Source organism: Pelobates fuscus, chromosome 3 (assembly GCF_036172605.1).
Source record: "Pelobates fuscus isolate aPelFus1 chromosome 3, aPelFus1.pri, whole genome shotgun sequence".
In the NCBI taxonomy this organism is placed as follows: domain Eukaryota; kingdom Metazoa; phylum Chordata; class Amphibia; order Anura; family Pelobatidae; genus Pelobates; species Pelobates fuscus.
In genome coordinates this window covers 418672820-418691239 of record NC_086319.1, presented here as the reverse complement: position 1 = coordinate 418691239, position 18420 = coordinate 418672820, and the positions used below count along the sequence as shown (strand labels likewise).

Genomic DNA, 18420 nt, shown 5'->3' with positions numbered 1-18420 from the left:
AGGGACAAGTAATAGTTACTAGTAATATCTCACTGGTGGGGACAAGTAATAGTTACTAGTAATATCTCACTGGTAGGAACTAGTAATAGTTACTAGTAATATCTCACTGGTAGGGACAAGTAATAGTTACTAGTAATATCTCACTGGTAGGGACAAGTAATATTTACTAGTAATATCTCACTGGTAGGGACTAGTAATAGTTACTAGTAATATCTCACTGGTAGGGACTAGTAATAGTTACTAGTAATATCTCACTGCTAGGGACAAGTAATAGTTACTAGTAATATCTCACTGGTAGGGACTAGTAATAGTTACTAGTAATATCTCACTGGTAGGAACTGGTAATAGTTATTAGTAATATCTCACTGGTAGGAACTGGTAATAGTTACTAGTAATATCTCACTGGTAGGGACTGGTAATAGTTACTAGTAATATCTCACTGGTAGGGACTGGTAATAGTTACTAGTAATATCTCACTGGTAGGGACTAGTAATAGTCACTAGTAATATCTCACTGGTAGGAACTAGTAATAGTCACTATTAGTCACTAGTAAAGCTCACTGGTAGGGACTGGTAATAGTTACTAGTAATATCTCACTGGTAGGGACTGGTAATAGTTACTAGTAATATCTCACTGCTAGGGACAAGTAATAGTTACTAGTAATATCTCACTGCTAGGGACAAGTAATAGTCACTAGTAATATCTCACTGGTACGGACAAGTAATAGTCACTAGTAATATCTCACTGGTAGGGACTAGTAATAGTTACTAAGAATATCTCACTGGTAGGAACTGGTAATAGTTACTAGTAATATCTCACTGGTAGGGACTGGTAATAGTTACTAGTAATATCTCACTGGTAGGGACTGGTAATAGTTACTAGTAATATCTCACTGGTAGGGACTGGTAATAGTTACTAGTAATATCTCACTGGTAGGGACTAGTAATAGTCACTAGTAATATCTCACTGGTAGGAACTAGTAATAGTCACTAGTAATATCTCACTGGTAGGGACTAGTAATATCTCACTGGTAGGGACAAGTAATAGTCACTAGTAATATCTCACTGGTAGGAACTGGTAATAGTTACTAGTAATATCTCACTGGTAGGAACTGGTAATAGTTACTAGTAATATCTCACTGGTAGGGACTGGTAATAGTTACTAGTAATATCTCACTGGTAGGGACTGGTAATAGTTACTAGTAATATCTCACTGGTAGGGACTGGTAATAGTTACTAGTAATATCTCACTGGTAGGGACTAGTAATAGCCACTAGTAATATCTCACTGGTAGGAACTAGTAATAGTCACTAGTAATATCTCACTGGTAGGGACAAGTAATAGTCACTAGTAATATCTCACTGGTAGGGACTGGTAATAGTTACTAGTAATATCTCACTGGTAGGGACTGGTAATAGTTACTAGTAATATCTCACTGCTAGGGACAAGTAATAGTTACTAGTAATATCTCACTGGTTTGGACAAGTAATAGTCACTAGTAATATCTCACTGGTAGGAACTAGTAATAGTCACTAGTAATATCTCACTGGTAGGGACAAGTAATAGTCACTAGTAATATCTCACTGGTAGGGACTGGTAATAGTTACTAGTAATATCTCACTGGTAGGGACAAGTAATAGTTACTAGTAATATCTCACTGCTAGGGACAAGTAATAGTCACTAGTAATATCTCACTGGTAGGGACAAGTAATAGTCACTAGTAATATCTCACTGGTAGGGACTAGTAATAGTTACTAGTAATATCTCACTGGTAGGGACTAGTAATAGTTACTAGTAATATCTCACTGCTAGGGACAAGTAATAGTCACTAGTAATATCTCACTGGTAGGGACAAGTAATAGTTACTAGTAATATCTCACTGGTAGGGACTGGTAATAGTTACTAGTAATATCTCACTGCTAGGGACAAGTAATAGTTACTAGTAATATCTCACTGGTAGGGACAAGTAATAGTCACTAGTAATATCTCACTGGTAGGAACTAGTAATAGTCACTAGTAATATCTCACTGGTAGGGACAAGTAATAGTCACTAGTAATATCTCACTGGTAGGGACTGGTAATAGTTACTAGTAATATCTCACTGCTAGGGACAAGTAATAGTTACTAGTAATATCTCACTGCTAGGGACAAGTAATAGTCACTAGTAATATCTCACTGGTAGGGACAAGTAATAGTCACTAGTAATATCTCACTGGTAGGGACTAGTAATAGGCACTAGTAATATCTCACTGGTAGGGACTAGTAATAGGCACTAGTAATATCTCACTTGTAGGGACTAGTAATAGGCACTAGTAATATCTCACTGGTAGGGACTAGTAATATCTCACTGGTAGGGACAAGTAATATTCACTAGTAATATCTCACTGGTAGGGACAGGTAATAGTTACTAGTAATATCTCACTGCTAGGGACAAGTAATAGTCACTAGTAATATCTCACTGGTAGGGACAAGTAATAGTTACTAGTAATATCTCACTGGTAGGGACAAGTAATAGTCACTAGTAATATCTCACTGGTAGGGACTAGTAATAGGCACTAGTAATATCTCACTTGTAGGGACTAGTAATAGGCACTAGTAATATCTCACTGGTAGGGACTAGTAATAGGCACTAGTAATATCTCACTGGTAGGGACTAGTAATATCTCACTGGTAGGGACAAGTAATAGTCACTAGTAATATCTCACTGGTAGGGACAGGTAATAGTCACTAGTAATATCTCACTGGTAGGGACTAGTAATAGTTACTAGTAATATCTCACTGGTAGGGACTAGTAATAGTTACTAGTAATATCTCACTGGTAGGGACAAGTAATAGTCACTAGTAATATCTCACTGGTAGGGACTAGTAATAGTTACTAGTAATATCTCACTTGTAGGGACTAGTAATAGTTACTAGTAATATCTCACTGGTAGGGAGTAGTTGTGGGTCAAAATAAATTGAAGGGCATTAATAAAGAACATAGTTTGTGAATCGCTATACGAGGTGTTCTCCAACACCTGACTAGTCTTTTAGACGAACAGACTAGTCAGGTGTATAATAATGGTAGGGACTAGTAATAGTCACTAGTAATATCTCACTAGTAGGGACTAGTAATAGTTACTAATAATATCTCACTAGTAGGGACTAGTAATAGTTATTAGTAATATCTCAATGGAAGGGACTAAAAATATTTACCTAGTAATATCTCATTGGTAGGGACTGGTAAGAGGTACTAGTAATATCTCAATGTGAGGGACAAAAATAGTTACTAGTAATATCTCAATGGTAGGGACTATAATAGTTACTAGTAATATCTCACAGGCAGGAACTAGTAATAGTTATTAGTAATATCTCAATGGAGGGACTAGTAATAGTTAGTGGTAGTATCTAATTGGTAGGGACTAGTACTATCTCAATGATAGGGACTAGTAAAAGTTACTAGTAATATCTAATTTGTAGGAACTAATAATAGTTACTAGTAATATTTCAATGATAGGGACTAGTAATAGTTATTAGTAATATCTCACTGGTAGGGACTACCTAGTTATAGCTACATGTAACATTTCAATGGTGGCGTTCAGTGATATTTATGAATAATTGTACTGGTAAGATCTGGTAATGCCTCACATGTAGGTCTGCGACATCAACAAATTCCAAAATAAATGCAGTACATCCAGGACACTTTTATTTATTTTCAAAACCTGGTTCAGATGGAAGGTGTTAGAAGAACCACAGAGAGATAGTAGAAGACACATTCACTTATACAGGGTTAGACAACCTGTACTCCAGATATGGTGGACAACATCCCCCCTGATGCCTTATGGCTGATGTTATGAGAGATGTAGTACACAACATTTGGAATGCCGAAGGTTGCCTAATATTTTATTCAGCTCTATCATCTTATTAGCTGGTCTTCCAGGTGTTAACCTCAGTGGACTCTTACAAACAAAAATACAGGCAACGGATGAGATGGTAAATATTTATCTGCAATATCTCACGTTTAGCCAATTTCTCTGAAAGTCTACTTTCCACCCAGTCTCTGCAGCTACACTCCGATGATGTGTATGATGTCCTTGACAATGAGAATGGTGAAACCAAACCCTGTGACAAGGTAAGACTACTACCAATTTGTATTTCTCGACCAATCTAAAGATGTCCTTCAAGAAATCCTCTAATTATTTATATACGTCAGTCTTTCATATAAGACAATGCTCGATTTATCTTGATCGGATCTCATTAGCATCAAAGACCACACTAGTCACATAGAATGGGTTATAATAAATCTTGGTCAGAATACCAACCAAATCATTTAACTCCCTTATTCACGTTCTTCCTTTCAGCTAAAATCTCACAGCCCTTAAATTTTACTAACGTTTATTCCACGTACAAAAACAGGACTGACCAACCTCACATGCATGAGCTCTAGTCTCATCCTTTATATAGTCCATGATATTTGGCCGTTTCTAATTTCCATTTCAAATATAATATATTAAACTATTTAATTTAAATGAGGTGTCAGTAGGCAGAAAATACGTTATTTATACTAGCAAAACCTGGTGCTCTCTCAACGCTTATTATTATTTTCTACAAATATCGAGCAAGCCTTCGGAGAGCAAGATTTCGTACTTGAAGGCACCTGACTGTTGGGCTGTGTAAGGCTTTTCATCCTAGTGGAAGTCGATGATTGAGATAATTTTTTATGAGATCAGCTCAGAGGTAATGATACTCCCCCCTGCTGTGTCGTCTCCAGAAAGGGTGTCAAGGAATCTGAGCTCTAAAACACACTTACCCTGCATCCCACCAAATGTATATCGTTAGGTAGCTCACCCCTTAAACTACCCACTAACTAAAAAGCCACCAGATTAGAGGTGCCCAGCCCTGGCAATAATACTTTAAAGTTCCACCAGGTCGCAGCCATCCGCCTCTCAGACACAGTGTTCCATGCAACTTTGTGGTTGCTCCTAGTCTCATGTCTAGGGATTCCTGGAACCTTTAGGACTGCAGTGCCACCAATTCCCAGAATGGTATTGGTATTTCCAGGTACCTCCTCACCTTCCCGACTTCCTCTCCACAGAGCACTGTATCTCATTATACAGAGCGGTGTGTTCATTATCAGTGTATAGATACTCAGTATCATTATACAGGGCAGTGTGTTCATTATCAGTGTATAGATACTCAGTATCATTATAGAGAGCGGTGTGTTCATTATCAGTGTATAGATACTCAGTATCATTATACAGAGCGGTGTGTTCATTATCAGTGTATAGATACTCGGTATCATTATACAGAGCGCTGTGTTCATTATCAGTGTATAGATACTCAGTATCATTATACAGAGCGGTGTGTTCATTATCAGTGTATGGATACTCAGTATCATTATACAGAGCGCTGAGTTCATTATCAGTGTATAGATACTCGGTATCATTATACAGAGCGGTGTGTTCATTATCAGTGTATAGATACTCAGTATCATTATACAGAGCGCTGTGTTCATTATCAGTGTATAGATACTCAGTATCATTATACAGAGCGGTGTGTTCATTATCAGTGTATAGATACTCAGTATTATTATACAGAGCGCTGTGTTCATTATCAGTGTATAGATACTCAGTATTATGATACAGAGCGCTGTGTTCATTATCAGTGTATAGATACTCAGTATCATTATACAGAGCGCTGTGTTCATTATCAGTGTATAGATACTCGGTATCATTATACAGAGCGGTGTGTTCATTATCAGTGTATAGATACTCAGTATCATTATACAGAGCGATGTGTTCATTATCAGTGTATAGATACTCAGTATCATTATACAGAGCGCTGTGTTCATTATCAGTGTATAGATACTCGGTATCATTATACAGAGCGCTGTGTTCATTATCAGTGTATAGATACTCAGTATCATTATACAGAGCGGTGTGTTCATTATCAGTGTATAGATACTCGGTATCATTATACAGAGCGCTGTGTTCATTATCAGTGTATAGATACTCAGTATCATTATACAGAGCGGTGTGTTCATTATCAGTGTATAGATACTCGGTATCATTATACAGAGCGGTGTGTTCATTATCAGTGTATAGATACTCAGTATCATTATACAGAGCGCTGAGTTCATTATCAGTGTATAGATACTCGGTATCATTATACAGAGCGGTGTGTTCATTATCAGTGTATAGATACTCAGTATCATTATACAGAGCGCTGTGTTCATTATCAGTGTATAGATACTCAGTATCATTATACAGAGCGGTGTGTTCATTATCAGTGTATAGATACTCAGTATTATTATACAGAGCGCTGTGTTCATTATCAGTGTATAGATACTCAGTATTATGATACAGAGCGCTGTGTTCATTATCAGTGTATAGATACTCAGTATCATTATACAGAGCGCTGTGTTCATTATCAGTGTATAGATACTCGGTATCATTATACAGAGCGCTGTGTTCATTATCAGTGTATAGATACTCAGTATCATTATACAGAGCGATGTGTTCATTATCAGTGTATAGATACTCAGTATCATTATACAGAGCGCTGTGTTCATTATCAGTGTATAGATACTCGGTATCATTATACAGAGCGCTGTGTTCATTATCAGTGTATAGATACTCAGTATCATTATACAGAGCGGTGTGTTCATTATCAGTGTATGGATACTCAGTATCATTATACAGAGCGCTGAGTTCATTATCAGTGTATAGATACTCGGTATCATTATACAGAGCGGTGTGTTCATTATCAGTGTATAGATACTCAGTATCATTATACAGAGCGCTGTGTTCATTATCAGTGTATAGATACTCAGTATCATTATACAGAGCGGTGTGTTCATTATCAGTGTATAGATACTCAGTATTATTATACAGAGCGCTGTGTTCATTATCAGTGTATAGATACTCAGTATTAAGATACAGAGCGCTGTGTTCATTATCAGTGTATAGATACTCAGTATCATTATACAGAGCGCTGTGTTCATTATCAGTGTATAGATACTCGGTATCATTATACAGAGCGGTGTGTTCATTATCAGTGTATAGATACTCAGTATCATTATACAGAGCGATGTGTTCATTATCAGTGTATAGATACTCAGTATCATTATACAGAGCGCTGTGTTCATTATCAGTGTATAGATACTCGGTATCATTATACAGAGCGGTGTGTTCATTATCAGTGTATAGATACTCAGGATCATTATACAGAGCGATGTGTTCATTATCAGCGTATAGATACTCAGTATCATTATACAGAGCGGTGTGTTCATTATCAGTGTATAGATACTCAGTATCATTATACAGAGAGCTGTGTTCATTATCAGTGTATAGATACTCGGTATCATTATACAGAGCGCTGTGTTCATTATCAGTGTATAGATACTCGGTATCATTATACAGAGCGGTGTGTTCATTATCAGCGTATAGATACTCAGTATCAGTATACAGAGCGGTGTGTTCATTATCAGCGTATAGATACTCGGTATCATTATACAGAGCGGTGTGTTCATTATCAGCGTATAGACACTCAGTATTATTATACAGAGCGGTGTGTTCATTATCAGTGTATAGATACTCGGTATCATTATACAGAGCGCTGTGTTCATTATCAGTGTATAGATACTCAGTATCATTATACAGAGCGTTGTGTTCATTATCAGCGTATAGATACTCCGTATCATTATACAGAGCGCTGTGTTCATTATCAGTGTATAGATACTCAGTATCATTATACAGAGCGCTGTGTTCATTATCAGTGTATAGATACTCAGTATTATTATACAGAGCGCTGTGTTCATTATCAGTGTATAGATACTCCGTATCATTATACAGAGCGCTGTGTTCATTATCAGTGTATAGATACTCAGTATTATTATACAGAGCGCTGTGTTCATTATCAGTGTATAGATACTCAGTATTATTATACAGAGCGCTGTGTTCATTATCAGTGTATAGATACTCAGTATCATTATACAGAGCGCTGTGTTCATTATCAATGTATAGATTGTAACGGACCGTTTCACTTACAAGAGGATAAAACCCAGTTTAGGCGATAATCCCCTTTACAGATGCACAGGCAGCTACTGCAAACACCATTCTCCCGACTGGAGACACACGAACACTGAATCCGAGAAACCTTTTAAATTCTCCCAAGCATATGAATGCTGTAGACCATTGAATAGGAACCATACGAAAAGGCTTGTACTCCTAGCAGTCAACTGGAACAGCATGCAATAAATCCTTCCCCCCAATAATGAGACGACACATCACTTTGAGGGTAAAACAGGAACTCTGGACTGGCTCATCCAGCCTGGCTTTTATTTCCAACTCACACATACAGGCCACACCCAGGGGGAGGCATAAAAGAACCAATGACATAGATGTTACCTCCCACACATCCCCTCCCCTTAGTGTGACACATAATCCCATTATGCATACAGTGTAGAATATACTTTTACACAACTTTCATAACTTTAAAACCATACATCACATTCACATAAAAATACATATTCACAATCAATCCATTCAGGGGAACAACATATTAAAAAATGGCATGAATCCGACCAGGGGTTCAAAAGTTACTAAAAGTATCTTTTGTTCCTTTCTGGCTGGCAGAAAAACATCCCCACAATGCACCCTGGTTTCCTCCCTTCTGCCCTGGAGTTAATTGGAGAAGTAATCCAATTATCCAGGACTAGAGGCAGACTCCATTAACCACATGGTTGCAAAACGACATAAAACACTTTAAAATACATAAAGTCACATTTACACATAACACACAGACATTTCACCTATCCCCAGATAGCTGGGATCTGCGCGCACAAAACTACCGAATAGCGCGCAGATCCTACTCACACAGTACAATTGCCATGGAGCTAAAGTCTTTCCCATAGTCTTTCATTATATGAATAGGCTCCATGGTATAGCTATCTGGGGTATCACATTCCCATAAAGTCTGGTCCATAGTCCAAAGGCAAGAGGCGGGCAATCAGCCCCCTCCAAGGACAAGTGGCAAGGTCGGTTTCGCCACATAGATACTCGGTATCATTATACAGAGCGCTGTGTTTATTATCAGTGTATAGATACTCAGTATCATTATACAGAGCGGTGTGTTCATTATCAGTGTATAGATACTCAGTACCATTATACAGAGCGGTGTGTTCATTATCAGTGTATAGATACTCAGTATCATACAGAGCGCTGTGTTCATTATCAGTGTATAGATACTCGGTATCATTATACAGAGCGCTGTGTTCATTATTAGTGTATAGATACTCAGTATCATTATACAGAGCGCTGTGTTCATTATCAGTGTATAGATACTCAGTATCATTATGCAGAGCGCTGTGTTCATTATCAGTGTATAGATACTCAGTATCATTATACAGAGCGCTGTGTCCATTATCAGTGTATAGATACTCAGTATCATACAGAGCGCTGTGTTCATTATCAGTGTATAGATACTCGGTATCATTATACAGAGCGCTGTGTTCATTATCAGTGTATAGATACTCAGTATCATTATACAGAGCGCTGTGTTCATTATCAGTGTATAGATACTCAGTATCATTATGCAGAGCGCTGTGTTCATTATCAGTGTATAGATACTCAGTATCATTATACAGAGCGCTGTGTTCATTATCAGTGTATAGATACTCAGTATCATTATGCAGAGCGCTGTGTTCATTATCAGTGTATAGATACTCAGCATCATTATACAGAGCGCTGTGTTCATTATCAGTGTATAGATACTCAGTATCATTATACAGAGCGCTGTGTTCATCACCAGTGTATAGATACTCAGTATCATTATACAGAGCGGTGTGTTCATTATCAGTGTATAGATACTCAGAATCATTATACAGAGCGCTGTGTTCATTATCAGTGTATAGATACTCGGATCATTATACAGAGCGCTGTGTTTATTATCAGTGTATAGATACTTATGATCATTATACAGAGCGCTGTGTTCATTATCAGTGTATAGATACTCAGTATCATTATACAGAGCGGTGTGTTCATTATCAGTGTATAGATACTCAGTATCATTATACAGAGCGGTGTGTTCATTATCAGTGTATAGATACTCAGTATCATTATACAGAGCGCTGTGTTCATCACCAGTGTATAGATACTCAGTATCATTATACAGAGCGGTGTGTTCATTATCAGTGTATAGATACTCAGTATCATTATACAGAGCGGTGTGTTCATTATCAGTGTATAGATACTCAGTATCATTACACAGAGCGCTGTGTTCATTATCAGTGTATAGATACTCAGTATCATTATACAGAGCGGTGTGTTCATTATCAGTGTATAGATACTCAGTATCATTATACAGAGCGCTGTGTTCATCACCAGTGTATAGATACTCAGTATCATTATACAGAGCGCTGTGTTCATCACCAGTGTATAGATACTCAGTATCATTATACAGAGCGGTGTGTTCATTATCAGTGTATAGATACTCAGTATCATTATACAGAGCGGTGTGTTCATTATCAGTGTATAGATACTCAGTATCATTATACAGAGCGCTGTGTTCATTATCAGTGTATAGATACTCAGTATCATTATACAGAGCGCTGTGTTCATTATCAGTGTATAGATACTCAGTATCATTATACAGAGCGGTGTGTTTATTATCAGTGTATAGATACTCAGTATCATTATACAGAGCGGTGTGTTCATTATCAGTGTATAGATACTCAGTATCATTATACAAAGCGCTGTGTTCATTATCAGTGTATAGATACTCAGTATCATTATACAGAGCGCTGTGTTCATTATCAGTGTATAGATACTCAGTATCATTATACAGAGCGGTGTGTTTATTATCAGTCTATAGATACTCAGTATCATTATACAGAGCGCTGTGTTCATTATCAGCGTATAGATACTCAGTATTATTATACAGAGCGGTGTGTTCATTATCAGCGTATAGATACTCAGTATTATTATACAGAGCGGTGTGTTCATTATCAGTGTATAGATACTCAGTATCATTATACAGAGCGGTGTGTTTATTATCAGTGTATAGATACTCAGTATCATTATACAGAGCGAAAAAATACACGAATTTACATACACAGTATGAAATAGTGAGAGTGTGTAGCGCTTAGTTTAGTGAACTTACTCCACAGGAGATCCCTCAGAGTATGAAGGGTTGATAATCTATTTGAACAAAAATAGAGAAAAATATAGTGCACACTGTGTAAAACGTAGTATCAATACACCACACGATAAAGGACACACTCACGTGGTTTAGAGCCTATTAGGATTGGCTCTGATCACTTGCGCCTTGTGTCCTTTTAGGTGACACACACCTTACTCTCCAAACGAAATTTTTCCTCAAAAGGGAGAGAGAAAGACAGGGGAAAATCGCCCTAGTATTGAAATCTTTAACGTAATCTGGTAACAAGTTTAAAAGCACATAGGTGAAGATTGCTTCTCACCTGAAAGAGAGCCTGTGACTTGGCTCAAAGTAGATCAGCATATGAGTCCTTTTAGGGATGACTCTTTCCCTCTTTGATAGGATGGAAAATGCACCAAATATGTATTCTAATAAAAAATAACTATTTATTTCACAAATTATAAAATCAACTGATACATACAATATAAGGTGAATCCGAAACGCGTTTCGCCGTTTCCATCCGGCTTTCTCAATCGGTATTTTCCATCCTGCTTACTTCCTGGTTATAAACCCCGCCTTTCGTCCTGATTGGATGCCGGAAATTTGATGTCATCCAATCACGGGCGTCGCTGCGAGGGAGGGCAGAGTATTTCCAGCTGTATTAATTTATCCCTTAATGCGGACGTCATCACGCACGCACGTATGATCGTGCGGACGGCGTCACTTCTGGGAATGTGAAAGGGTTGTATTTCTCCTGTTGATCTATGAGATCCAATCATTTTCTTCTATACGTGTCACTTACGGTCTCGTAGGTTCTCTCCTTTAGTCTGTTTATGACAGTTCAAACGTCCATTTTAAGTGATGGCAAAAGTCCTGGAAGACCGGAAAGGTCATCCATAGCATTATAAATATCCTTCAATCCTAGAAATATGCTCATAATGAGCATAGATGACAGACAATAAAGTGCATTAATGGACTATAAATATACCAAGGTGATATGCACCCCTCTATGTATAGATGTGTAGTATTACAAATTAAAAGATTAAAAAATTAAAAAATTGCATAGAGGGGGGTATATTAAAAGATTAATAATATGATACATATGTGTTAATGATGTTTTAAGCCACTAAAAATTTTCATATAAAATTTTTTGCACATTTTTGATACTTTTCTATATATATTTTATATTTCTATTTTTAAGATTTTTAGTGGCTTAAAACATCATTAACACATATGTATCATATTATTAATCTTTTAATATACCCCCCTCTATGCAATTTTTTAATTTTTTAATTTTTTAATCTTTTAATTTGTAATATGCCCCCCCCTCTATGTATAGATGTGTAGTATCACCTTGGTATATTTATAGTCCATTAATGCACTTTATTGTCTGTCATCTATGCTCATTATGAGCATATTTCTAGGATTGAAGGATATTTATAATGCTATGGATGACCTTTCCGGTCTTCCAGGACTTTTGCCATCACTTAAAATGGACGTTTGAACTGTCATAAACAGACTAAAGGAGAGAACCTACGAGACCGTAAGTGACACGTATAGAAGAAAATGATTGGATCTCATAGATCAACGGGAGAAATACAACCCTTTCACATTCCCGGAAGTGACGCCGTCCGCACGATCATACGTGCGTGCGTGATGACGTCCGCATTAAGGGATAAATTAATACAGCTGGAAATACTCTGCCCTCCCTCGCAGCGACGCCCGTGATTGGATGACATCAAATTTCCGGCATCCAATCAGGAGAGCGGTGTGTTCATTATCAGTGTATAGATACTCAGTATCATTATACAGAGCGCTGTGTTCATTATCAGTGTACAGATACTCGGTATCATTATTCAGAGGGCTGTGTTCATTATCAGTGTATAGATACTCCGATCATTATACAGAGCGCTGTGTTCATTATCAGTGTATAGATACTCAGTATCATTATACAGAGCGCTGTGTTCATTATCAGTGTATAGATACTCAGTATCATTATACAGAGCGCTGTGTTCATTATCAGTGTATAGATACTCAGTATCATTATACAGAGCGCTGTGTTCATTATCAGCGTATAGATACTCTGTATCATTATACAGAGCGCTGTGTTCATTATCAGTGTATAGATACGCAGTATCATTATACAGAGCGCTGTGTTCATTATCAGTGTATAGATACTCAGTATCATTATACAGAGCGCTGTGTTCATTATCAGTGTATAGATACTCAGTATCATTATACAGAGCGCTGTGTTCATTATCAGTGTATAGATACTCAGTATCATTATACAGAGCGGTGTGTTCATTATCAGTGTATAGATACTCAGTATCATTATACAGAGCGCTGTGTTCATTATCAGCGTATAGATACTCGATCATTATACAGAGCGATGTGTTCATTATCAGCGTATAGATACTCAAATCATTATACAGAGCGGTGTGTTTATTATCAGTGTATAGATACTCAGTATCATTATACAGAGCGGTGTGTTCATTATCAGTGTATAGATACTCAGTATCATTATACAGAGCGCTGTGTTCATTATCAGCGTATAGATACTCGATCATTATACAGAGCGATGTGTTCATTATCAGCGTATAGATACTCAAATCATTATACAGAGCGGTGTGTTTATTATCAGTGTATAGATACTCAGTATCATTATACAGAGCACTGTGTTCATCACCAGTGTATAGATACTCAGTATCATTATACAGAGCGGTGTGTTCATTATCAGTGTATAGATACTCAGTATCATTATACAGAGCGCTGTGTTCATTATCAGTGTATAGATACTCAGTATCATTATACAGAGCGCTGTGTTCATTATCAGTGTATAGATACTCAATCATTATACAGAGCGATGTGTTCATTATCAGCGTATAGATACTCAATATCATTATACAGAGCGCTGTGTTCATTATCAGTGTATAGATACTCGATCATTATACAGAGCGCTGTGTTCATTATCAGCGTATAGATACTCAATATCATTATACAGAGCGGTGTGTTTATTATCAGTGTATAGATACTCATTATCATTATACAGAGCGCTGTGTTCATTATCAGTGTATAGATACTCAGTATCATTATACAGAGCGCTGTGTTCATTATCAGTGTATAGATACTCAGTATCATTATACAGAGCGCTGTGTTCATTATCAGTGTACAGATACTCAGTATCATTATACAGAGCGCTGTGTTCATTATCAGTGTATAGATACTCAGTATCATTATACAGAGCGCTGTGTTCATTATCAGCGTATAGATACTCAGTATCATTATACAGAGCGGTGTGTTCATTATCAGCGTATAGATACTCAGTATCATTATACAGAGCGGTGTGTTCATTATCAGTGTATAGATACTCAGTATCATTATGCAGAGCGCTGTGTTCATTATCAGTGTATAGTTACTCAGTATCATTATACAGAGCGCTGTGTTCATTATCAGCGTATAGATACTCAGTATCATTATACAGAGCGCTGTGTTCATTATCAGCATATAGATACTCAGTATCATTATACAGAGCGCTGTGTTCATTATCAGTGTATAGATACTCAGTATCATTATACAGAGCGGTGTGTTCATTATCAGTGTATAGATACTCAGTATGATTATACAGAGCGCTGTGTTCATTATCAGTGTATAGATACTCAGTATCATTATACAGAGCGCTGTGTTCATTATCAGCGTATAGATACTCAGTATCATTATACAGAGCGATGTGTTCATTATCAGTGTATAGATACTCAGTATCATTATACAGAGTGCTGTGTTCATTATCAGCGTATAGATACTCAGTATCATTATACAGAGCGGTGTGTTCATTATCAGCGTATAGATACTCAGTATCATTATACAGAGCGGTGTGTTCATTATCAGCGTATAGATACTCAGTATCATTATACAGATAATAATCACTGATAATGAACACACGGCTCTGTATAATGATACTGAGTATCTATACACTGATAATGAACACAACGCTCTGTATAATGATACTGAGTGTCTATACATTGATAATGAACACAGCGCTCTGTATAATGATACTGAGTATCTATACACTGATAATGAACACACGGCTCTGTATAATGATACTGAGTATCTATACACTGATAATGAACACACGGCTCTGTATAATGATACTGAGTATCTATACACTGATAATGAACACACCGCTCTGTATAATAATACTGAGTATCTATACACTGATAATGAACACGCTTCTCTGTATAATAATACAGAGTATCTATACACTGATAATGAACACACGGCTCTGTATAATGATACTGAGTATCTATACACTGATAATGAACACAGCGCTCTGTATAATGATACTGAGTATCTATATACTGATAATGAACACAGCGCTCTGTATAATGATACTGAGTATATATACGCTGATAATGAACACAACGCTTTGTATAATGATACTGAGTATCTATACATTGATAATGAACACAGCGCTCTGTATAATGATACTGAGTATCTATACATTGATAATGAACAGCGCTCTGTATAATGATACCGAGTATCTATACACTGATAATGAACACAGCGCTCTGTATAATGATACTGAGTATCTATACATTGATAATGAACACAGCGCTCTGTATAATGATACTGAGTATCTATACATTGATAATTAACACACCGCTCTGTATAATGATTATGAGTATCTATACATTGATAATGAACACACCGCTCTGTATAATGATATGGAGTATGTATACATTGATAATGAACACAGCGCTCTGTATAATGATACTGAGTATCTATACACTGATAATGAACACAGCGCTCTGTATAATGATACTGAGTATCTATGCGCTGATAATGAACACAGCGCTCTGTATAATGATACTGAGTATCTATACACTGATAATGAACACAGCGCTCTGTATAATGATACGGAGTATCTATACACTGATAATGAACACCCCGCTCTGCATAATGATACTGAGTATCTATACATTGATAATGAACACACCGCTCTGTATAATGATTCTGAGTATCTATACATTGATAATGAACACACCGCTCTGTATAATGATACTGAGTATCTATACATTGATAATGAACACAGCGCTCTGTATAATGATTCTGAGTATCTATACACTGATAATGAACACACCGCTCTGTATAATGATACTGAGTATCTATACACTGATAATGAACACAGCGCTCTGTATAATGATACTGAGTATCTATACACTGATAATGAACACACCGCTCTGTATAATAATACTGAGTATCTATACACTGATAATGAACAGAGCGCTCTGTATAATAATACTGAGTATCTATACAATGATAATGAACACAGCGCTCTGTATAATGATACTGAGTATCTATACACTGATAATGAACACAACACTCTTGTAACGGACCGTTTCAGCATATGAGGGGTTAAAATCCGTTTAGGCGATAATCCCCTTTTCTCAGAAAGGCACAGCTACTGCAGAACATCAAAACTCACGAACTAGATACAGGCGAATGCATCAAACTCCCGAACTGCATACCAGGGAATAAGATAGCACTCCAAGCTGGAACCTCACGAATAGCTGCTAGCAGATGAATAGGAAAAGCAGACATCAGCTTACACTCCTAGCAGTCAATCTCCAACAGCATACAGTGAATCCCCCCAAGAACGAGACAAGGCTCCGTGTTGAGGGTCAAGCAGTGGTCTCAGGTGCTGGGGCACCCAGCCTGGTTTTTATTACATGAGTACACATACAGGCCACACCCAGGGGGAGGCATAAAATAACCAATGACATAGATGTTACCTCCCACACATCCCCTCCCCTTAGTGTGACACATAATCCCATTATGCATACAGTTCAAAATATACTTTTACACAACTTTCATAACTTTAAAACCATACATCACATTCACATAAAAATACATATTCACAATCAATCCATTCGGGGGAACAACATACTCAAAAATTGCATGAATCAGACCAGGGGTTCAAAAGTTAGTAAAAGTATATTTTGGGCCCTGGCTTGCAGCATGGCAAAATCTGGCTCAAACAGAAGAAAAACATCCCCACAATGCATCCCGGTTTCCTCCCTTCTGCCCTGGAGATAATTGGAGAAGTAATCTGTGGCGAAACCAGCTTCGCCACTGTGAACTGGAGAGGCCTGGCTGCTAGCCTCCTGCCCTGCGACTACGGCCCATGGACATATTGCTCTATAAACACTATATTTGGGCATGTAATAATTTATATTGCTGCTACTGGCCCTTTAAAATCAGCGATGGACATATTGGGACTTTTGGGACTAATGTCCCTTTAAGACTTTGTAACATATCACAGTAATACTGTCTTAAATATTATGTAGGTATTTATGTGTTCAGTTAAACTGGGGATATGTAGAAATGTGTGTTTTATGTGTTAAATGTATCAGTATGTAATTTTATGTCTTTTACTGTCTTTTTGCAACCATGTGGTTAATGGAGTCTGACTCTAGTCCTAGATAATTGGATTACTTCTCCAATTATCTCCAGGGCAGAAGGGAGGAAGCCGGGATGCATTGTGGGGGATGTTTTACTTCTGTTTGGGCCAGATTGTGCCATGCTGCAAGCCAGGGCCCAAAAGATACTTTTAGTAACTTTTAAACCCCTGGTCGGATTCATGCCATTTTTTAATATGTTGTTCCCCTGAATGGATTGATTGTGGATATGTATTTTTTATGTGAATGTGATGTATGGTTTTAAAGTTATGAAAGTTGTGTAAAAGTATATTTTACTCTGTATGCATAATGGGATTATGTGTCACACTAAGGGGAGGGGATGTGTGGGTTGTACCATGTATCTGACTGGTTATTTTATGCCTCCCCCTGGGTGTGGCCTGTATGTGTGAGTTGGAAATAAAAGCCAGACTGGGTGTCCCAGTCTAGAGTTCTTGCTTAACCCTCAAAGCGATGTGTCGTCTCGGTCTTTGGGGGAATGGGATTGTATGCTGACTGCCAAGAGTGTAAGCCGATGTCTGCTTTTCTTGTTCAGCTGTTCCAGTGTTCGTGTGGTTCCAGTCGGGAGAATGGTGTTTGCAGTAGCTGCCTGTGCATCTGGAAAGGGGATTATCGCCTAAACTGGGTTTTATCCTCTTGTAAGTGAAACGGTCCGTTACATAATCCAATTATCCAGGACTAGAGGCAGACTCCATTAACCACATGGTTGCAAAACGACATAAAACACTTTAAAATACATAAAGTCAAATTTTACACATAACACACAGACATTTCACATATCCCCAGATAGCTCAGGTCTGAGTGCACATTAT

At 37.5% G+C, this 18420-nt stretch overlaps 1 protein-coding gene across 1 annotated transcript in view; it reads left to right on the top strand.

Moving 5' to 3' along the window:
• The window catches only part of NFAM1 (NFAT activating protein with ITAM motif 1), a 66067-nt gene that overhangs the window by 34573 nt on the left and 13074 nt on the right, over positions 1 to 18420 (top strand). The window contains exon 5 of the mRNA XM_063449775.1: positions 4036 to 4110. Within this exon, the coding sequence (XP_063305845.1) occupies positions 4036 to 4110 (75 nt within the window). The remainder of the gene's footprint in view (positions 1 to 4035; positions 4111 to 18420) is intronic.